Raw genomic sequence first — 24705 nt, 5'->3', positions numbered from 1 at the left:
TAACATTTAACTTAAAGAAATGTGTCTATTGTTCTAAAATACCACACACAAAGGCTAAAGTAACAATAAACATGTGCACCGTCAATAAACTTGAACGAAACACATAATACGTAGAACAAATACATTTTGTTCCATTAATAAATTATTAATAATGACAAGGAACAAATACATTTTATTTGTTCTGGAACAAATATCAAAGGAACGAGTTCCGAGTATTTGCTCCGGAACGAGTTCCGAGTATTTGTTCCGGAACGAATATCTCGAGGAACGAGTTCCGGGTATTTGTTCCGGAACAAATATATTGAGGAACGAGTTCCGGGTATTTGCTCCGGAACGAATATCTCGAGGAACGAGTTCCGGGTATTTGTTCCGGAACGAATATCTTGAGGAACGAGTTCCAGGTATTTGTTCCAGAACGATTGCAACAGGGAGTCATGAAGGAACATGTTCCGGAATTAGTTCCGAACCCCTGGTTAAAACACAATATAACTTTTTAAGAGTATACATTTATAAAATTTAAAACCAATTAAAACAATTTTTTATTCTATGGACACGACAAACTATACTCAATCGTTATTGACATTTATATAAATAAATAAAACAAACAAACAAACAAACAAACTACCTAATAAATATGATTATTACACATAAAAAATTATCCATAATATGTATTTATAGGTATACATAAAATATCAGTCATGTAATTATGTAAATACAAGCATATTATTAACACAAAACATTTTGTCTGTAAACATTAATCATAATTAGAATAAGAAATATATAATAGTACACGGTATACACTATATTATATAATTGATACAATCGTATATAATTAAACAATAATTAGTTTGACTTTATGTATTATTTGTCTAAGGATAGATTATAAACCAAACAAATATAAAAAAACATTGAGCTGGTAGTATTACCTACAAGGAATCTGATTATTAACTTATACTAGGTACCCACTTCTATAGGGTTTTGTATGATAAATACACGCAGTTGTCAAAACAGTAATATGAACATTTAACTAATTTATTTACTAATTATTGATTTAAAATATCTAGTTTATTTAATTTAAATGAATAGAAAAAGAAGAATTATTTTATAGGTATGTACACAATGTGTACTACACATATACCTACAATGAAACTGCATAAATAAATACACTACAATAAGTGACTAAATAATTTTAGTAAAAGCCTAAATTACTTTCAATGGCAAATTACATTTTTAATCCTATACATATGATTATGAGTTAAATGCTAATATTTCTGATATGGATGATTCCGAACTTGCCTATATTGGTATGAAGGAGAACGAGAAACATTTCTATTGTCGAAACCACGACTAGTTGGAACACTGCCTCTATACTGTTGATGAGCAGCATCCAGATGTGGTACACTGCTACTGTAATGATGACCAAGTTCACTCAAATATTGGCCACCTGGACTGTAACGAAGAGAATCACTGCTGTAACGTCCCAAATCATATGCATTATCGCGGGTCAACAATCGTCTATTAATATAATTTTGTCTATTTTCATCATGAAGTAGACGCAAACCACTATCTATCATATCATGTGCATTATACAGCCGAGGCGGTGGCACTGTAAAGTAGTCTCTATGATTATGATTTGTGTTGTAAGATGGTCTAGGTGGAAGTGCTTCACTTATGTATTGAAAATTTAGTGGAACCATCGCATCAAGAGTGTGACGTGGTGGTGATGTAGTAGCTAACATATTTGGTGGTTTAGATGAAAACATAGGATTTGTAAATTGTTGTGTTGAATTTGTAGATAATGAAGAGTATTGGTACAAAGCAAATTCTCCCGGTGTTTGAGGCGGCATAGGTTGAGGTTGTATAGGGGCAACATTTTGAGAAGATATAAACATTTGATTTGATGTGGACGAAATAGATGGTTGCGATAGTAATGGAGGTGGCAGCCCTACAGGTAATGATAGTCTAACTGATGGTAACTTATGAATTTTTTGAGATGGCTTTTGTAATGGCAAATTGGATGGTATGGAATGCGATTGTAAAAATGGCTTTTGCACAGTTTGAGATTTTGACACAATAGCAGAGATCGTTTGAGACTCAGTAGCAATTTCTGTTTGAGGTTTTGACTTGGTATCTAAGATTGTTTGAGGCTTCGACTCAGAAACTGAGATTTTATGAAGCTTTGACTTGGAAGCTGAGATTGTATGGGGCTTTGACTCAGAAGAAGAGATTGTTTGAGACGTTGACTCAATAGCTGAGATTGTTTGAGACCTAGTTCCGGGGGACACTTGTAATATCGATTTTGTTGGTGCATTACTATTTTTTGAAGTTGATAATTTAAGATGTTTGCTCATAACTACCTGCATTGCTTGTTCAGGGGTAAGATCTATAATATAAATACAGTTTTTAAAAAATCACAATTAACATAAAAATAATAATAAATTGATAATTTTAAAATAAACTATTCGACTCACTATACTTAAAAGCCACTTTCTGAATTAATAATTTCTGATAAACTGATTGAGGGGGTGTGATTTTTTTTGGTATCACCAATTCACCTTGAGGTGGAGGAGACGACAATAATGCTGATTTCCCAATTGGAGATGAATATAGATCAAGCACTTGATGACAAATATCTATACAAAAATATATCTATAAAGTAAAAACTATATAGCTTTAAATGATAATTTATATTTTATAAATTACCTTCAAGCAAGTTCATATTCATTCCCTGAATAAACATGTCCCACCAACGCAAATGAACAGACGTACGCCCATGCCAATCATCAAGTTCAAACTTACTTAGTTTACACGCAAGGTATATCAGTGACACAGCTATTATTTCTGGTTCCCATTGAAGACAAAGAGTAGTACATAAACTGTAACATTATTATACTCATTTTAAACATTTGTATCAGCTAGTTATTCATAATTTAAATTTAACCTGTCATTCACAAACGTCCATGCCATTTGAACCATTTTTGTAAGTTTACTTTTGTCACCTAAAAATGCAAAATTATCAAACATGACAATAGTAATGGATAACTCTTTCATACATTACTTAGTCACAAAATAAAGGCAACACATATGATAAAACCAATGAGTTTCTATAAATTTAGACTTTTTTTCTGGTTATTTTATAATTTGTTTAAAATAGTTATACAGTTTTTCCCATATTACATTTTTAACATAAGTTAGAGCTTTTTTGTGATGATTTTAGACCCAAAAGCCTAACTCAATTTGCACTACTTAGAATGGTCCGATTCTAATTTAGCAAGTTTGCAAATTTAAAATCAAAATAATTAGGATTTCATAAGAAACATTTGTATGTGATGGTGAAGCCTAAAATATAAATAAATAGAGCACTTCCAGTATATTTGGGAACAGTCATAAACATTTTTTTATCAAAAACCAAAAGCTAACCTTTTAAACATTTTGCATATTTCAGTAAAAATTTATAAGGATGATCAACTTGCAAATCAAATTTAATCGTCTGAAGCAAAATTCGTTCCAGTACCATTACTTCTTCCTAAAACAAAACAATAAATTATTGTTTTAGTCAGTTAAAATTATAAAAATTATTACTATTATTTAACTGTTTGTGAATAAGATCAACAATTTATTCTAATTTTTATGTTGTCTGAAAAAATTACCTTTGGGTCTATTCCAAGGGTTGCATATTTATTCGCAGGCAACAAAATTTTGGCTATTCTTATTATATCCCTACATTTTTTTGGTGTTTCTTCAACCTTACCAGCCAAAAACAAACAACAACAAGCTGTTAGCTGAAATTAAAAATATGATTAAATATGTTTTTCTTATAATTTCATAGATTAATGATGATAACATCAGTTTTAAAAGAAACACATGAAATAATAATTAATAAAAAATCTAGAAATATCAGAAAAATGTATGATAGCATTTAAAAAAAATTTAATGATACAAAAATGATTTTTTTACAATAAACTATTAGAACTATAATAATAATACAATTGAAGAACTATAAATCAGGGTTCCTTTTATTATACTAAAATAATATTTTAAGTGTATAATATAGAGTTTTGTTAAATGCCATCTCTCCTGTATATTTTATGTTTAAAATTTATTTTTTTGTCTATTTTGTAACATTTTAAAAATGCAAAATTAAATGTAAGTTAGACTTACGTAGCGTGGAAATGTCTTAAATGAATGATACATATAAAATCGATGAAAGTATACAACACCAGTTGCCATAGTATTATATCCTAAATCCATTTTAGTTCCAGCATCTATAATAAATCTTGCCCCTTCTTGCCGATATCGATATTCGAGCTCATTTGACAAGCCTTCTTGAGCCGAAGCAGTCTGCAGTAATTCGTCCTTATCGAAATACCAAAATGACATTGTGGATTGTTAGAGCCTGTTTGTTGTACAATATATTCAATTAATACAGTAAGATTCTCAATTTATAATCATTAACCAGCAAATTGATTAGGTTTAAGCATATATTTTTAGAAACCCTGCTTAAATTGTAAAATTTTATCAAACAACATAAGTAATAATATACACTATGTAAATCAATAAATTACAGAATGGCAATTGAATTTTCAAGCAATTATGTCATAAAATTGTTTGCAATGGAATGGGTGAGCAGATATTTAATTAATACCAAATTGAACAAAAATATTGATTAAAATTTACAAGTCGATATTTTTAAACCATATAGACATGACACTAATATTTTAAAACATACCTCCAAATCGGCAAAAGCATAGTAGTCTGATCTTTCTGCATTTGATCCAACTGCATAATCACAAATTAAATATTATATCGATTTTAACAACAATTAAATTTAGGACTTACATGTCCAGTTAAAACCGATTTAGGTAAGTGTGATATAAGCAGCCAAAATCTACTTAAAAAACATTTAATTAGGTTTGAAATTACTGGATTAATGAACTAGAATAAAGTTGGTAAGTTTAAAAATCTGTTTCCGTGTAGGTAAACGCGGGCGACCGGCATGAGAATTATTTATATTTTGTTATTGCTTGTTATCAGTAATAACTTGGCGCGTACATGGATATTACATAAAACAAAATATGGAATTAAAATTGGTGGGGACACCGTGCGGCGTGCACTTACAATCAGTCGCAATGTAAACAAAATTATTAAGCCGCTATCCGCCTCTCATCCGGCAATATTCTTATATCTATACACGATTCACACAATGAAATTGATATTATACTTTTACAAAATGTTCTTACACTTTATAACAGAAACTATGAAGTATGAACAACTATTACCCTATTCATCATCCAACTATGTATATTACCTGTATATCAATACGCTCTATTATAAATTATAATATAGTGCTTTAAACGATAAGCAATGTTTACACTTTTCAAGTATAATATAATAGCTGATGATAATACATAAACAATATGTAACCTATAGACGCCGTGCGAGTGGTGAAAAATGCGTGCTCTGGTGGTCGAAGTACGTAATATTTTAGTGGAGGTAAACAAATTGATTATTTAGTCAAGACTTAAGCTCACGAACGATAATTTAAAACAATTCTTGATAGTATTTTTAGTTGGAGACAACGGTTTTCAGTTTAATTGAGAAAACTGCATAACAAAATGTTAATTATCCTAAAAACACAAAATAGAGGAAAATATTGCTTATAACAAACATTTTATACTATAAACTTTTAAGTTTATGGAAATTTCGCAGTTATTCTTCAAAAATTGGCCTGTAAAGCATGAACTAGTTCCTTTTTCCGTTAGATCTGTCCCGCACAAAATTATATATTTTTAAGTAGAATAGTACAACAACGTATACGGTATATAACAATTTATTTTACTATTATTAGTTTAAAACTAATAGTAGTAAACATATAGTTTAACCAAGTAATGTTAAGTTTTATATGTCATAGTTATTAGTGTAGAGTGTACAAACGAAAACCGTTCTATACTTCTATGGGCCAACGGTGAGCGGTGTACACAAGATTCAAGAATACAAATTACAATTAACAATGCAATTAATGCTAAAACCTACAAAATAAAATGAACGGCTTTTATACAACGTTTCGGGTAAGACAATGTCTGCGCAGAAACTAAAACGCGTTGCTCATGTATACTATGTACTCTTTGATTAATTAATTAAATGTATTTCATTAATTTAAATGGATGAACTAAAGATGGACTCATCTAAGAGTAAGTAGAGCATACCAGTGAATAGATAGCGAAATTTAAAACTAGGTAAGCCAAAAAAAGCGGGAAATTGAATTTTTTACTTAATACACTTAAGAGATACGGGTTCCTACTGTATTATAGTAAATATCACAGATTATATGAAAATCAACTTTATATATAGTACATACCATAGACATGGTTTGATGATAGATCTTTGTTGAACAATTATAGTTAAGGTACTTACAGATAACAGCTCAGTATGCCAGATTCCCAGATTTTCTATAGAAATATCTGCCTCTTTCTGACTAGGGGTATGACGGACGTTGTGACCCTTTGTAACCTGAAAATGTTATAAGTCTACTCCCGAAAAAACACTACTTTGGCATAACTATTCTTTTATTATTTATGGCCACGACTATGTAGTTGTTTACACTTCACTTAATAGTTAACACACCCCACGCCAGTAACTACTTATACATTAAAGTACAATATATTGATCTCTGTTACGGAAAAGACCAAACAAAAGGGCGGAATATTAGGGAGATAACAGGGTTACCACCCTATCGGAAATGTTCATAATAGTAAACTAATAAAACGATTCGGAGTAGTGGCCCTGTTATTTACAGTAGAGGATGGGGAGGGGGGCTATTCCTGGTTCAATAACAGAAGAAACACATAATTATAAAAATATTTTAACAATTTATACCTTTTACGCTCTACAGCATCCCTAAACGTCTTTTTAATAATGCCGCTAGGGGCAACTGCCTCTCCGAGCTTTTCCTTAAATGCGGGCCTGGTTACGCGTCGAATGTATTACATTTAATACTAATATATGTAATTAAAATATTATGGCATTTACTTAAATTAATTATCATACTTTAACTTAACGATTAATAATTGTAGCTATAAAAATTGTTAATTATTTAAAAAAAATTAACTAGGTGGAGGATGTGTAATTAGGGCGTATAGACCTGTACACTGTTCTTGGAGGAATGCAAAATCACTATCACTGTGATTATAACTATAACTATTAATAGTACTTCTTATTATGAATAATAACTTCCCCTATCTGCCTCAAAGAATGGCGTTTGGGTCTTTACGCTCTTATTGCAATGTCTACAACAATTATAATAAATTGTAATATATAAATCATAATAGACATGGTAATAGACATATAGGTCATATTATAAAGTAAATTATTTCATGAAATAGTTAGCTAGGTCGATGTAGATTAAACTTTTATAAAATGTACAATGTATACACGACATATACTGTCTATATGGTCAGGGTTAGGAGCTAGGGTATAAAAAAAATGTTTATGCTTGCCCCACCTACCCCCCCCCCCTTTTAATCTACAATAACCTATTCAAATATGAAATACTTAACATTTTCGATCCCTAGCTTACCTCTATGTAATTCTCCGTGATTTTTTTTTTTTTCATTTGATTAGCATGAGAAGTATTCATTTTTCATTTAAAAAATTTTAACTTCAAAACTAACCAAAGTTTTTACAAATTAAAAAAAATATATTTTCAAAGACGAAATAATATGACACTTCAAAATAATTCTCTTGATTATTACGATAAAATTGTTTTTATCAAGTTACAGCCCATTGAAACTGATAAAACTAGTAATTTGCTGAAACAAAATTTGTCACGAAACATCAAAAAAAAAGTTTTAAATGTCATATTTTAGCTTAAAGAATTTTTTTTTTAAATTGCAAACATTTTTATTAGTTTTTCAGTTTGGATTTTTTTAAGTAAAAATTAAAATTTGCTATTAATCAAATGTAACAAAATAATTCTTCATGACCAAGTACATAAATAGTTAAACTGGGTATCTAAAATTTTGAAAATTTCTTATTTGAGTAGACTACTATCAGTTAAAAAAGTAAATCATGGGAACAACAAATTAAAAGTCTAATGTACACATTGTACACACATATTATTACAAAAACATAAAATCATAATTTATTCGACTTTTAGACTAAAAAAAATCTGAAAATGATAAGTAAGATACCTAATAAGGAATAATTATTCATCCATTATAAACAATAGGAGTTAGTTGTAACTTTTATCCAGGCAATAATATAAAATCCTTTTATATTACAAAATAATTATAATTTTAGTATACAATAATAAGATGATCCATTAATTCCAAATAAAGATTTGGAATAAGATAAATAATGTCATTCACTTTTCTAGTATTTTTTATTTTTAAATAACTAATATCATAAATAGGCTACAGTAGGATTACATTGTTAAAGGGCTTGCATCCTGTCTGTTTTTAAGGAGTTTTGTATATGCAATATATAAGACAAAAAAAGGTTTTAATACATTTCGACCATATCAATTAATTTACTGGTTAATTTGTGTAAGCTTAGATGTAGTTTTAATTTAAATAATTTGTTTTATTAGTAAAATCCATTTTGGTTTATTTTAAACCAAAAAGCTAGATTTTCGATTACTTAGCATAATCCAATTTAAGTTCTACAAAGAGATTCGAGTTTTATAGCTGCTTAACTATGTTATGCAGGGAGCTGATTTTTATTTAAAAATTTCAGTTTCTTGTAATTAAAATAATTTAATTTTCTTTGTATTAAAACTAATTTTTTTTACATAAAAAAAACAAAAAATCTGTTCCCTACTTAACCTAGTTAAATTGCAAAGAACTCCTTTATCTTTATAGAATTGAAATCAGACCATCCTAAGTAATCGGAATTTAGTCTGGCTTTTTTTGGTCTAAAACGTTAAAAAAACAGACTCCGTAAGGCGGGTGAATTGATTGTTTCGTAAGTGTATTTTAAAGAAATCCAATTGAAATAAATAAATTGTATCTAAATATCGATATTGTTCGGCAAATTAAAGTACAAAATAAACAGAAAATCATTATTGCATTTGTAGTATAGAGTAGAATTTAAGTAAATAGATTAAGCAAAACAAATTATATGTTCAAATAATGAAATATTATGTACTGTATAACAATAATGCCAATTCGGCAAATCATTCAAATGACCCACATTAACTTAATGCAAAATAAGCAAAACAATATTAACTATTTTTGACTATAAAAGGCGAATGTAAAACAAGCCAAAGACAGCTCTCCGCTTAGCATTAACTAGGTGGAGAACATATTGTATCGACTGTTGTTTTGTGCCATTATACTTTATTTTTTAATTATAATCTCGACTTGCGTATTTATTTATTAGCGTTACCTTTAGTGTCTCATTTTTAAGTGTTAAAGTTTACCTTTTAAATAACGTGTGCTAGGACAACCTTTTTAGTGATAAAAATTGCAAATAGTCCTTATTCTTTAAAGTTCTATACTTACGGAAATAGTCATTAATCTTGCACTAGGTATAATTGAAAATAGTCCCTATTTACGATTAAACCCGTATTAGGTGTCTGGTTGATTACTACTTAGTGTGGGTTAGTCGTCTGGCTGAAGTATAGTTCCGGAAGGTTTAAGCGGCTGGGCATTGGCTTTGACCAACTTTAAAGGATCCTAGTATAACATCTTTAAAGGGTATCACGTTGTGCGTATCGAGTTAATATTGTATACGACACATATATGAATAGTAACAGTATGGGTAACTAAAATAATAATAATAAAAATCGATATCTAATTCATATAATTTTTATAATTGAATACATAATTATTATGAATTATAAATGAAAAGCAAGCACACAGCAAATCTAGTAAAAAAAGTATTAAAAAGTTTGACTTAACAAGTATTAATTATAAATAAATAATTGTATTATTACGTAGACGTAGTTACATAAATTAAATACACTATAGATAGGCAACGCTAGTGTTAAAACTGGCAACTCTATTTTACAGGAATTTCTGGATTTAACTCTGAAATTACACCAAAAAGGAGAATCAAATTCATACATGGGCGTTGTCCATCTATACTATACTTCTATAAAGTAGTATAAAGCAAAAATATTTGGCAAAGCTCTATTCAAATATATATGAACTTTTGTTGTACACACATATTTCTGTGTTGTACTATTACAATAATAATAATTACGTTAAATTCATAATTTGACATACCAATATAGAAAGAATAAATTATTATTATATATTTATATTAAAAAAGTGTGGTAAAAAAAAAAAACAAAAAAATTAAAGACAATACATAAGTGCTAAAAAAAGTTAATGAGAAACTCCTTTTTTTCAGGAGTGTTAATGGTTTAACATTTTTTTATATTTTAAGTGACTGTCATGGCAGCGCGCTTTAGTGTTGTTTGTTTTTTTGGTGGACCGTTACCAAATGTATCTTCATGATATTGTTTGAGATTGCGCACTGGTGGTGAAGGCAATGGACCTAAATCAATATCTGCTACTCCGCTATCACGATTCTCTGAATTACTGTTGGTCGATCTGCAATGGATACATTAAATGTTCTTACTTAGAAACTAATTAATACACTACAGAAAACATTTTTACCTATTATTATGACCATGTCTATGTCGTTCGAGTTCAGATTCAATTCTTAAGTTTTCCATCTCATCCATTTCACAAATAGATTCCCGAATATCTTCAACAAATTTACAGCGGTCATGATCATTGCGTGCATTGAATGTTATTAACAAGCGGTTGTCGAGTCGTAGTGTAAGTTTAATACCATATTGATAATCTACATGAAAATATATTTAGTAAATCTTTAAATTCTAATAACACACATACGTTTATGATGTATACATACGCGGCATTTGAAATAATGACACGGTTAAACCATTTAGAGGATAACTTTGGCGAAATGTATAAGTGACAGAGTTTTTCTTTTTGGAAAGTATTTTGGTAATGACTAGAAGATCGTTAAAAAGGAATACTTCCCGTTGATGAACACCTGGGCGTTCTTTTTTATAAACATCAATCACTTCATACAACCTACAATAGCATACCAATCGACGATGTGGCAAAGCCAAGTTCTAAATACACAATTAAGTTATTCATTAAATGTTTTATATTATATTTTAATTTGATTAAAATAAAAAAATCAACGTACTGGCTTTTTCCCAACTATTGTGGACTGCACCTTCATGACTTGGGTAACGTGATCTGAACCTGGTTTGAACTCATTTGCTTTTATTCGCTCATAAATACCAACTAACATATCTCGGTCAATATCACAACAATCATCAATACCTAAAATCGTATTGTATTGTTAATAAAAAATTCCATAAGCATTTATAAAATTATTTACCTCTAAGATTTTTTATAAAGTCGTTCATTTTCATGCGTCGTTCAGGTTTTAAATTTGGTGTATGTAAATCAGTGTTAAGCATTATAATTGCAAATGCCAGTATAAAAACTGTATCCAAGTTCCTCAACCTAGCTACCACATCTCTATTACAATGACAATATCGGTGGCTAAACACTTCAATGAGTCTTTCAATTTTTTGAGCTTCACCAGGCATTCGAAAATAAGTCTGAAATTTACGCAGAGCAACATCTACCTGCATACCTGAGAGGTCTATTTCTTGTGCGAAATATCTGTAAAAAAAAACAATATCAAACAAATATGCCTATATTATTGTTAAATATCTAACATACTCCAAGACAGTTGCATTAAATGGATTTTGTAAATCGCCCAAGTATTCTCCAATCATTTGCTTACTAAGACCTTTACGAGATATCAAGAACCTTGCTACTGCATGAGGAGAGTTGTCGAGAAATCCTCTACAAACAAGGTAAATAATTCCTTTAGATGGTTTCTTGTTAAAAAGATTGAGACCAATGCGATACTGCCGTTTTCTTATAACATCAGAAATCTAAAAAAATTTTTTATAAATTTATTTTAAACATTTTTTAGTAACATTAGTAACATTATTTTTTTTTACTTGAGACTTTTTATTCCACGACACAGCAGAGTTTGACACAACTGATGAGTCAACTGAAGTGTTGGTTTGATTCATATTATGAGATTGACTAGAAATACTACCATCGCTGCCAGAAGACTGAACACTTGACAAGCTTCCACTATCGGTCATTTTGTTAAGCGTATTAGGGGCTAAATTTTGATGTTGATCTCTTAAAGACCGAAACGATATCGAAGAAGTTCGTTTTGGTACCTCTGGAGGAACTTTGTTTTTGGAAATATTTGATGTGTATGCTGCAGAGCTCACAGTGTACATACATGATGACGATGAAGAGGTGTTGGTAGGGTACTGATTGCACTCTATACCAGTATGACTTTGTCTATACGTGTCGGAATCATTGCAATGATGACCACTGGCATACAAGTAGTTAGGCATTTTCTGATGTGTCATTTGACTAGTAATATCCTCCTAAAGAATCATAACACAATATCTAAACAATCGTATAATAAAAGAGTGGGCAACTGGCTAATGCACTCTAATTGGTTCTTGTTTATACCATACATTAAATTGAAATGCCCCCTTTTTTTATATATTGACAGTTATATTAACTGGACAGTAAATAATGACCCATCAAATAGTAATAAGACTTTAAATGGTAACTTGTGGTTACCAAATGGTTTTGTTGACTGCTGTAAACATTTTTATTGTTGTCAAGCACCAACACAGCGTTATTAAACATTATTTTACTTATGTTGTTAAATACAAAGATATTTTTATTATACCCATAATATGTTGCTAAATACGACTCCAAAGTTTGTTTATTAAAAGTTGTATTAATTATCAGTGATAAGCGCTGACAATAAAGCGTCTTTAAATAACTAAGAATATACTCATCACATAGAAGAAGTAATATTGTCCAAAAATAAAACGAAATACAAAAAGACACTATAAAAATATTGATGTGAGTACGATGTGATATTATTAATGGTAAAGAGTGCATTATTAAAGATATAAGTTATGATAATTAAGTATACGTTATTATGCTAAAAATGAAGAATTATTCGACATTCTCTATTCTATGCATAAATTGATCAGTCCTGGTGGCCAAGATCGTATGATGGCTGAAATGATATGAAAATATTGTAATATAACAAAAGAAATGATAATGATTTATTCAAGTCTCTGTACTGACTGCCATAAGAAATTGTCTAACGCAAAAAGAGGCCTCGCTTCAGACCAATTTTATATTTAGCGTGGAATTCCTCACGTGAAAAATTAGACTTGATTGATATGCCAAAGTAAAGACGATTATACATTCAATATGAACTATCAAGATCAAGTGAAAAACAAATTTCACTAGCAAAGCAGCTACTATAAGCAGTGATTCAAGAGCTCAAGGCTATACCCAATGCCATTTTAAGCAAAAATGTAAGACCAACAGGTGTGCTTGCAGGTCAGTTTTCAGAACGTATAATTAAAAATGCCACAGAAGTTTACCAAGTGAGAAAAAAATGAATAATAAAAAAGTATTAATACAATAATAATTATTGTAGTAATGTTTTTATTTAATTTTATCATTGCCTGCTATTGTTAGGTACTGATATCATTTCTTATGTATATTATGATTTAATATTTAATTTTACTCACTTTCATGTCATTGTAACTGTAATTATGTGAGTAGAAATGTGCACAAGAAGACTCTAAACCATAATAATAGTTTATATCACAACGGCCTGAACGAGAACGTGGAAGAGAGTTACATTTGGTAGGAGAATAGCCCGATCGTCGTTCTCTTAGCGATCCTGATCTGACACTCAACTGGCTATCGTGAGATCGCAGACTTTGGGTTTCTTCTAACCGTTTGCTAAGTCTTTTTTCAGCTTTGGCCATAGCTGTGATGTGAGCAAACTTTTTCACTAACATGTAGTGGCGGAACGCTCTTTGTATGACTAATGCCGCTTGTCTAGCTTTGTCTCCACCATATTTTCTTTCAAGCAACTCAATTTGTTTTTCAATCAAATCTTGTGATAGCTCATACCTATTAAATTTTATTGATTATAATACTGTAGTTGAAATAACTCATAAGACTTACGAAGCAGTTGTATGAAATAGCTCTGGTTGAACCATATTATTTTTAGTGGTAGTATTTGGCCAATGACTGTATTGTTCACACTGATTTAAGAAATTTCTGTTATTGCTCTTTTCATATTTGTCCTCCCTAAAATAAAAACCAAGATTAATATTATATACATTTTTAGTAGAATTTTCAGTATACATAATTTTATATTTCAATGTATAATGGACTACTATTTTTTTAAATCAATGAAAAATTGCTTTGTCTATATTTGAGCCATCAATCATATGCTAACTGACCAAATAACTATGTGATAAACAGTAATTATAATGGCAAACATACTGCTCATGTCTATGTTACAATAAACAAATATAAAAACGTCCAACTCATCACACATTCAAATTTTTATCTAACATTAATTTATACATTATTTATTATTAGAATCAGTTTCAAGCTTGAAAATTATTTTTCATCTTAAAATCATTCAAAAGTTCCCCTTCTTGATTGTTTTGTCTGAATCCACAATGTCTTCTAAACTGCTGAACTGATTTAAAAAATTTGAAAAGTTCACTTTACCATTTTTAAGTTGAAAAAACAACCAAAATAATTATATATTTTTAAATTTTAAATTACGGTGCTATATAACTTTTTAAAAAATAGTCTAAATAGTTTCAAATTAGTATGAAATATTCTTAAGATAAAGTAATATCAATACAAGTTGACAAACCAAAAAAATATCAAAAATCATTTACCCTAGAAGATGTGAAAACCTTTTCTCTTTTTCAAGTAGTTTTAGGACACTAGGTCTGAAAATTTGACTGAATCTAGAGTGGGGCTCTAGATACAACTTTCTCAAATATAATAAATTTTTTTTTTTATTAAGAGAACCAAAAAAAAGGAGAAATTAGACTTTGACCGTAGTAAATTTCTAGATTGCTATTTGTTGGTGAATTAACAGTCATGGGGTATTTGAAAATTATTTTCATTATATTGTTGATTATGATACTTGTGTAACAATGGCAACAATTAGAATTGGGTGCACAGATAAAAAGTTTAAAAATCCGGGACAGCAAATTCCAACTCTACCTAACTACCAATACCTTACTTTATCTTATCAACTTTTACATGTTAATAAAATGTTAGATACTGAATTCAAAAATAATTATAAAATGAAAAGAAAATATTTTTATTTTCAACAAAAAATAGTTATAAAATGTATTTTTATAATAACTACAAAATAATCTAATCTAAAGTTTATACTATATGTCTAATATTTTTTTATTTTTTCTTCTATTGTCACCATATATTTGTGTACTACAATAAAAAAGAAAGAAAACTCAAATAAAATAATATAATACAACAATCAACACAATCAATGATAATCAAATGTTTGTCAAGGGTGTATTAAAGTTGAACACTGGTATAATATATCATTATATTACAAAAATCATTATCATCATATTTAATTACAACTATCTTACTATCATAAAATAATTTAAATATAAAATATTGATTAAGAGAATACTTAGTTATTGAATATTGGTTTATGAATATGTAATGTATATACTATCTTTAATATTAAATAATTACTGTTTTCTAATAAGTTCTTTAAAATTAATTAGAAGAAGCAAAAATAAACAAAGGAGTTAGACAAGGATGCACGCTATCCCCAATTAAATTCAACGCATATATTCAAGAAGCAATAGATAAGATAAAAGAAAATACCAATCTAGGGATAAGGATTAACAGACAAAAAATAAGTATGTAGCGTTTTGCTGATGACATAGCTTTAATTGCTGAGAATAAGGAAGATCTGGCTCAATTAATTTAAACTATGAATGAAACATTGAATAAGGATTTGGACATGAAAATAAATGTGCAGAAAACAAAAAGTACTGGTATTTGGAAAAGAAATGAAAATAAGAATACTGTTAAAAATACAAGGAAACCAAATAATAGAACAAGTAGATGAAACTAATGGTTTTACATACCTGGGAAGTGCAATCAGCAATGATGGAAGAAATAGAAGTAAAATAATAAAACGTGTCTGTCAAGCCAAAATAGCCTTTAGCAACATGGGCGGATATAGAGGTCCTAAACGGGGGGGGGAATATATATAAATGAAAAAAATAAAATAATAGGAATAGCTAGGCATAGGAATTGTCTTGTTATTAGTCGACATGAAAATTAGTTGTGTACAGAAATCAGTCATACTGGTAAATGTGATGGGTCTTACTGTTTTGGAAGACACCTACTTTTAATTTTGAATGAGAAACTTAGGGGTTAGGGGTAGTCAGGATTTTCAAAAATTCGATTTTTTATTTGTATTTTCTTAAAGTATGAGGTCTCGAAAATATTTTCTGAAAATTTCAAGTTATTCAAAGGAATAGATGACTTGATGTAAGTAATAAAATAATTTATTTTTCTATACATAAATCGAGTATAAAACTTTTAAAATGAGTTTTTCTCGAAACTATTTTTTCAAAGTCAGTGACCACTGTAATTCAAAAACCTCTTCACAGATTTGAATGAAATTTATACAGCTTATTAAAAGCATTACAAACTAGTGACTGATCGAAGGTTTTTTTTTATTAAAAATTATATTTTTTATAACCAATAAACTAGTGCTTTTTTCCTTAAAAATTTGCCAGTAAACGATCAGAGGTCACCATTTTGTTTATATTCAAAAAAAAAAAAAGCTTCGTTCAGGCACTAGATTAAATATTAAACTAATGGTTTTTTTAGGTTTGATTGATTGTAGATGATTCAGCAAAATTTTATGTTAGTCACCGCAAAACACGACTTGTGAGACGGAGTCCAACAAATATAGCGATAACTTGGTCTACAATACTTTTTTTTTTTAAATTCTTGTCAAATAAAGTTAAACCATAATATAATAAATTTATATTATTTGTTTTATAAAATAAATTAAACTACTGTCAAAACAAAACTAACGGCAAGCAGCGAGGAGCGGTAAAGCCATTGTAGTACGGCATATTAATTTAAAAATAGATCGACCTGGTGACTAGTGTTATTGCAAAATCGTAGAATATAGAAGGTAATATCATAAACTTTGTATGTGTACTGTGTCAAACCCCAGTAATAACCGGTTGTAGATAAAATGTGGCGCCTCGGGTGCCGTGATCACTATTTCAATAAAATTAAAATGGACAATTTTCAATGGAAAAATAATTAAATGTTCATGGTAAATACAATAACGACCCTCTCTCGAATTTTAGTCACAATTAGTTACAAATGGAATATTTGATACTTTTTTTTGTGAACGGGGAGGGGGCAATTGCCCCCATTGCCCCTCCCTTGTATCCGCCCTTGTTTAGCAACATGTTTACATATTTACATCAAGAAACATTAGTCTAAAAACAAAAAAAAATCTATTGAAGACATATGTATAGCCCTATATGGGTGTGAAACCTGGACAATAACAATAGAAGAACGAAGAAGACTTGAGGCGTTTGAGATGTGGTGTTATAGGAGAATGTTAAGGATAAGTTGAAAGGAAAGAGTAACCAATAAAGTACTGGAAACAATATCAGAAGACAAATTACTATGGAAAATCTAATTAGAAGACGAAACGAATGGGTAGGCCATATAATGCAACACGAAGGATTGTTAAAACTGGTTATAGAAGGAAGAGTAGAAGGAAAGAACCATAGGGGAAGACCAAGATTAGAATACATTCAACAAATAATAAATAAATAATAATAAAGGATCAAGGATGCGACTCATAATTAGAAATTAAAAAGAAAGTAGATAAGAGAGAAGAACGGACAATGGCTACAAACCAATCTACAGTTGAAAACATAGAGAGAGATAGTAGAATGAATAAATAACCAAACCAAATATATATTTTTAAAAGTCTATACATACATCTATTATCTTATTGCAATACTCGACACTTGGACGATTTATATGATTATTAATTATGTTTAAAAAAAATGTTGTTTCTTTCTAGTTATAGGTTCAATATACCAAAATAATAAAATCCTAGTACAAAGATGAAGTTTAACTGAAGAAAATTTTAATGGTTAAAAAATGTACTTAAAATAATATTTTGGAAATAGTCATCCTAATTTTATCATAGCCATATAATATTTAATTTATTTCCAAAATACAGATGGATTAAATGTATGTTAAATTTGAGATGTGTTAACGTAAATCATTCTAATTTGTATTTTATCCTTTAATTTATTATTGCGAAAATGTTTAACTTCACTATTACAATTAGCAGTACTAGATAAATTTATTTTAATGGATTACTGTTAAATAATAATCATGACAGAGATTAAATACAGAATGCTGTTTTATTGATAAGATGCTGAAAAAATACCCCCCTAAGCCCCATGGTAGGGCGCTTTCAAATTATCAATTTATCTTTTTACATAACACCTTAGATGAAAAAAGTTTACAAAATATGTTTTAGACCACCTATTAATTATGTCCTTTAAAGGGTTAAACTATATATTTTTTATTCCTAGTAAATTGTAAACAGTTTAATAGAAATTCAAAAATATTATGTTTTTAATTTTTAGGTAGGTTGATGAATACTATTGTGATTATTGAATATACAAAAATGTTATTCTATAATCTGTTCCAAAAGAACATATTGGACAGTGACCGGTTTACGTTCAGCAGTGCACATCTCGCCCGCGACAAGCTTCAGTTAGGTTTGAGGTTTGGATAGAAAGCGATGTGTACTTTCGGCTCCACATTTCAGTGAGAGTGGGAGAAATTGGCCACGCAGCAGCCGATAACCATCAGTCGTAATGAGCAAAACCAGCATGTTCTCTTGTGTAACAAAGTATAGTTTTATCTATGTTTATTCTATTTAGTTTAATTACTCAATACAGACTATTAATATAATTAAAACATGAACTTCAAATTTAAAAGTTTAATTAGACATGATGAAAATTGATACTAAACTAAATGGTTACAACCAAAATAGATAATGATCCAATATTACTATTAACTGGTAACATAAGGTACTTAGGTACCTACAAAATATTATCAATGGAGTTTGAAATATATATTAACAATTAATCTTCAACTCCTGCTGAGTGACATGTGTAATTTATTGTATAAGAACTTCTTTAAAACAGTTTTAAGAAATATTATTATTAGGGCATTGAGCCAAAAACTATAATTATCAAATATAGAAATACGTATATTATAGAGTTATTTAAAACGAAGAAAAAATGTACAATATTTAGTTAACAATACTGTACACAAATTTGCTATACTTCATAATTTTTATTGCGTGTCGATGAGTAATTAACTACCATTGTAAATGTGATATCTTTTTGAGAGGTGCTCTTCAAAGTAATCAGTTCAGTATAAAATTTAATTTTGCAACAGAATAATAAATAGGTTAGGTATTAAAATGTTAGATGATTTTTATTCTATACTGGAATAACAAAATGATTGATTACCTGACATCATGCAAAGTTGTTCTTTGTTCGTATAGTTCCATATCAAATTTGAGGCGCCCAACTTCGCTGAGCAACATGTCTCGCTCGTTCATTACGAGATTCAACTGGGTCCTTAGTTCATAAATCTCCTGGCTCTGCTGATTAATGATCTCCATGCTCTCCTCCAAAGTAATGTACTTGCTGTTACTGGCGGTGCCACCGTTGCTGTTAAGCATCGCCACTGGTTGATGACAACCCAATCCATTTATTGGCTTTTGCGACTGCTGAAGCTTCTCGTCGCACATATCTCACCGAACGTCACATCGGTCATGTAGCCGAGTCAGGTCCTAGGCACCGCCGCCACCTTTGACTTGGTCGCTAAAACTCACTATATCCACCCTAGTGACATGGCGAATCGCCTGCAATACCGCACAATCAAAAGGCGACAAGCGTTTGCAGTCAACGGTAATGACTAGAAAGTAGAAAAATATAATAAACACTAATCGCGCACAATAAAACGAAATAATCGCCAAAAATAACGGCGTGCCGCTAGGCGGTTACAACAAATAGCCTATCTGTAGTATTATATTAATTATTATAAACATTGTTATTGTTGTTTATTGTTATTGTATTAATCGTATGCGGTTAGGAGGGCCGTCCACCGCGTTCATAGATAAGTATATAAAATCACGTTATCACGTGCCCACTCGCGCTCACTGGGAGGGATCCAGGATCCAGACGACTGCTGCCGTCGTTTGGCAGCACCATCGCGAGCGCGGTATACACTATACGGTAACCTTGGTGTTACTCCTCTACCGCCCTCTCAACGTTGTGCAAATCGCCAATACCCTCGCCTTCGCCACAGCCCACTGCCAACGCATCAGCACAGTAATAATCCATATTCTACGGTACGACTGCCTGCTGCACCGCCGCAGGCCACCACCACCCGACACCGTGGCCGCCACCTCGACATATCCATATCGGGCCATCTGTGTGATCGTTTAACACCGTTCTCTTCGTAGAAACTGAGTTTTGTATGAACAATGTGTGTGTGTGTGTGATAACGCAGAGAAAGAAAACTGGTTAATGTATGTGGAGTATATGTATTATGTTGCCTATTTGACGTTGATATAGTTTTTAACCGTTTACAATATAAGTAGGACGTTGCCAACAGCTGCTGCTGCAGCAAATTATCATCAATTAAAATACAATACTCGCTAGCTTCAACGAAACGTTCATCCAACAGGCAACAATGCAATATGCTTGCCTATATGCTATATTAATAAAATTAAAAAGTAAATAATCATTTAGCGGTTGCCGGTTAGATGTAGACGAACTTAGGGTACGCCGTACACACATCTGGACAAAAAGTACTTTTTAAATCTGAACACCATCGGCATCTCCCATCCGTTAGGTAAAAAGGATGTGAATTACGGAAATTAAAATTCAATGACTAGAAAACGTATTGCTATTCATCTCCTATGATCTACCCGATGAACGATTTTTATGTCACGTGTAAATAACTTGTTATTACTAGTTTGGTGTACCGTATAACCACCGTTAGCAAAAATTTTAGAAAGTAAAATCCTTGTCATCATTTTAATAAAGCATTATCGTACATTTAAAGTATACGAGTATAATATTTTCACATTTTTTCAGCCATACACTGCAACTTTCATAGCTACTTAAATAAAAGAAAACTGGAAATCATATGGTCTTCAATAATTTTATTTTTATAGGTCGACGATTCATGCTAAAAGTCAGCGCGGTTAGAGGGAAATAGGGAGGTTATTATAATTTTTTTTTGAATATGTTTTCTATTTCATGCTTAAATTATGAAGTTGCTGTAAAAAACAAACAGTAAAAGGTCATACTATAATAAATAATTAGCACCTGATACCTATTTGTAAGCTTAAAGCCTATAGGGGCATATCTTTTTTTAATTAGTGTTCTGTGTTACTCTTGTAAAGTTGGCAAAGTAAAATAAAATTTGACCCCTCTTTTAGACCTGAAGGAAATTGATTAAGGTCAACCGTCTAAGGCAATCATGATAAGATAAATTCTATTAAAGTTAATTAAATTGTATAAAATTAAAGCAAAACATAAAGCCAGAAAAATGTACAGTACGTTCAAAAAATCTTTACAGGTTACTCCAATAATTTAGTTTTTTAAATTATTAAATTTTTTATGTATAAACTGTCATAAGCTCATAATAATAGATAAAATATTAAATACTAATTTTAATTATGTTATATTACAGTTTTTAACATTTTTTTTAATAAGCTAATATCAAAAAACTTCTTCGTTTTTTTTTTTTGTTGAAAGGCAGCACTAATTTCCAAAATCTTTAGTAACAAAAAAAAAAGCAAAAACTTAGTAATATATCTAGACCAAATGGCAGACGGTTAAAGTGTTTGTACAGCAAAAAATATACTTATTTCTATTATTTAAAGTCGCATTCTCTTGGGCTTGGCCCGTGGAATTTGCACTCTCCCGTAATCGCTCGTCTGATACGGGGGGAGTATTTTCGTGTGCTATGAATTGTCTTTTGATTTTACATTGTTTTTATGAACATTATATCTCGTGTGTTTATTCATTTGAGTTGCTTTTCTTTTACTTAATTTAAAAAGTATTACATTTGTTTCTCATCTCCTTTTTCAAGGTAATAAATACTAAGTGTCCGCTGTCCTCAGTCCTTTAACAAATAAGTGTACTCCAATAAAGACCGCATCTCCCGAGGAAGCCAAAGTACGGCTTTTGGTTATTTGCTAGTGTTAGTATGTACTTGCGTTCAGGCTATTAACCCGTTTAATATAGTAATATAGCTAGACAATATAATTGTCCCGAAGAATTACTATTTATAATCGGAGACCTGACGTTGGATGGAAAGCACCCGAGGCAGGATCAATCCGGAAGAGGTGACTAGAGCTCTGCCACGTTTCTGCACCACTTATTGAAGGCACTTTAGTTATCAGGTAAAAGGTATTAAGTAATTTTATTTACAGTGTGTGTGTGTTTATAACATTTCGTGTATGAAAGTGCGTATACGACAATGGTATTGAAACAAACAATTTTAGCTATTTTAATCTTTGTAAAGTAATAGTTTAACTTTGATCTTATTAATGATTCGAGTAAACTGTGCATTGATAATTTTACTTGAACTCGACATTTTCGACTATTGCTTTGAATTAAATAATCTCATTTTCGAGGCCAGGTTCTAAATCTTCCCTATAATTAGCCACTAATTGTTTTGCTTTTTCGTGTAATATCATTTTCCTCCATTAAGAGGACGCTACTTACCCGTAATTTATCTACGAAATATGGTTTTGCGGGGGACAAGAATGTGAGGGCGGTATTTAGAGTGGTCATATACAATTTTTACAATGTATAGAGAAGAACTTTATCTACGGGGTAGCGTTTTTAGTTTTTTGATAACTTAGCACAATCAAAATTATTCATTCGTAAATATTCATTATTTTTTCTTTTTTTAATTTGTTTATAAAAAAATATTAAGTATAGATATCAAAAAAAATAAAACGCTACCCCATGGATAAAGTTCTTCCCTATACATTGTGAAAATTTGGTAAATTTATTGTTTATACTGGCCTCACATACTTGTCCCGCGCAATGCAGTTTTGATGGGAAAACAATTGTAATTTATCCTATAGAAATGATTATGATAATATGACAAAAATAATGTTAATCAACAAAGTATCCTCATTACTGTATTAATAAGTATATATTATCAGGTGCGGATCTAGGAATGAAATAAGGGAGGGGGTGCTAGATGAAAAAATTTACTTCAAGTACATAAAAGCATAGGCATTATGTTTAAGTTTATATAGTGAATAAAATATTCAACATTTATGTATATTATTATAATAGTTTATTTAATAATACTAATTATAATAAAAACAAACATAACAATTTAAATTGACCAATCCTCCGTCTTTATTCTTCTAGATGATCTTAAAAATATATTAATCACTTCTTCAATATGTATAGGTATTTTATTATGAATGTTTAAAACAGCTAAGCCATTTAAACGCTCCTGACCCATGGTTAAACTCAAATAATTTTTTAAACGTCGTAATGAAAAGAAACTTCTTTCAGCACTAGCTGTGGTAACTGGTATGGTAGGCTATTATAGTTCAAACTCTAATTTAAGATTTTTCGAAAAATTGCCTGTACTTTACTCCTTAGAAATGTTCTGGGTAGCGTCCTCTTAACAAAAAAACAAATATCCAAAATAAGTATGTCGCAAACACGTAACATTGTTTCAGTTATTAATTTCTCTTTAGTCACCATAAATCATTATTTTTTACTTATTTTTCCCCCTCCACATTTTTAACACGACTCTAAAAACTCGTTATGATGATAAAGAACCGAGGTTATAACTCATTTTAGCAGATAACGAGAAGTCGAGGCTATATAAAATAATTATTGAATATGAACTCTAAACTCCTTAATTTAATTTAGATAGACAACTTATACTGCATACGTGCGTGGGGAAATTTCTCAGACTTTTAATGGTAGTGATTTAGTATTATAAATAGTAAAACTACTGCCTATTTGAGCCATTTGTATAAAAGTAATAAGATAATTATTCATTTTTTTGAGTTGCAATTGCCAAATTCACACACAATATTCTTATAATAAAATAAAAACAGTGCAATTCTCTACACCCCTTAATAAATTATGTAAGTAAACATATTTTATAAGTAATATAACATTAATATTACAAGAAAAATATATAGGTGGATTACTACAAAAGGTGTAAAATATGTTTGTTGTCTAGATTTCGGTGACATTGTTGAAATTAATTAATTAGAAGCTGATGTACAACAAAATCTAAGCAAAAATCATTGAAAACGGACTGTACTACGGACTTTTAAGTTATACTTATCTAATCGTCTTAAAAATTTAATTTATGTATTTTGTTTATGCTAGGATAATACAATTATTTTACTAATATATAAATATATATATATTAATGTATAAATTGTAATTCAACTTTGGGGTTATCATTAAATTGAAATCATTATACATTTGAACTAAACTTATATTTAAACATTAAGTTGACCTTTATATCATTGATATCGTTTTAATGTTTCTATGTTTACTTACTTATTGTTTTTGTTAATTCATTTAAACAACCATAGCGAAAGAATAATAATTGTATAATTTTTATTGGATTAATATTTTTA

At 29.9% G+C, this 24705-nt stretch overlaps 2 protein-coding genes and 1 long non-coding RNA gene across 11 annotated transcripts; 1 reads left to right on the top strand and 2 right to left on the bottom strand.

The window, feature by feature from the left end:
• Positions 1–732: 732 nt before the first annotated feature.
• On the bottom strand, positions 733–5375 carry LOC126844281 (cyclin-K). Of its 9 annotated transcripts, none has more exons than XM_050582356.1 (10): positions 5309–5345; positions 4840–4888; positions 4730–4779; positions 4162–4396; positions 3651–3782; positions 3421–3526; positions 2942–2999; positions 2704–2876; positions 2472–2633; positions 733–2383 (listed from the first exon to the last, which is right to left on the bottom strand). In XM_050582356.1, exons 4-10 carry the CDS (start codon positions 4378–4380, stop codon positions 1263–1265), a joined length of 1971 nt encoding a protein of 656 aa, XP_050438313.1. In that variant the 5' UTR covers positions 4381–4396; positions 4730–4779; positions 4840–4888; positions 5309–5345; the 3' UTR covers positions 733–1262. The 9 variants fall into 9 exon arrangements, with proteins under 9 accessions (XP_050438313.1, XP_050438312.1, XP_050438311.1 ...); XM_050582355.1 differs by lacking the exon at positions 5309–5345 and adding an exon at positions 5119–5302 and having other exon boundaries at positions 4840–4891; XM_050582354.1 differs by lacking the exon at positions 5309–5345 and adding an exon at positions 5119–5302.
• A 4409-nt stretch (positions 5376–9784) lies between these two features.
• On the bottom strand, positions 9785–20260 carry LOC126844569 (IQ motif and SEC7 domain-containing protein 1). Its single transcript, XM_050582856.1, has 10 exons — positions 19520–20260; positions 14091–14216; positions 13646–14036; positions 12020–12466; positions 11733–11950; positions 11383–11672; positions 11185–11324; positions 10882–11107; positions 10623–10812; positions 9785–10556 (listed from the first exon to the last, which is right to left on the bottom strand). Exons 1-10 carry the CDS (start codon positions 19801–19803, stop codon positions 10385–10387), a joined length of 2484 nt encoding a protein of 827 aa, XP_050438813.1. The 5' UTR covers positions 19804–20260; the 3' UTR covers positions 9785–10384.
• Positions 20261–22129: 1869 nt separating this feature from the next.
• LOC126844758 (uncharacterized) lies at positions 22130–24387 on the top strand. Its single transcript, XR_007686624.1, has 3 exons — positions 22130–22246; positions 22316–22473; positions 24297–24387. It is a non-coding gene; the product is annotated as an uncharacterized LOC126844758 (long non-coding RNA).
• The last annotated feature ends 318 nt before the right edge of the window (positions 24388–24705 follow it).

Source organism: Adelges cooleyi, unplaced genomic scaffold (genome assembly GCF_023614345.1).
Source record: "Adelges cooleyi isolate 19-005CV unplaced genomic scaffold, UGA_ACOO_1.1 ACOO_flye_CR_arks_rails_tigmint_CR_PRNA_651, whole genome shotgun sequence".
Lineage (NCBI taxonomy): Eukaryota > Metazoa > Arthropoda > Insecta > Hemiptera > Adelgidae > Adelges > Adelges cooleyi.
Note: the sequence above shows the minus strand (reverse complement) of the source record. Positions and strands in the feature narration are given on the sequence as shown.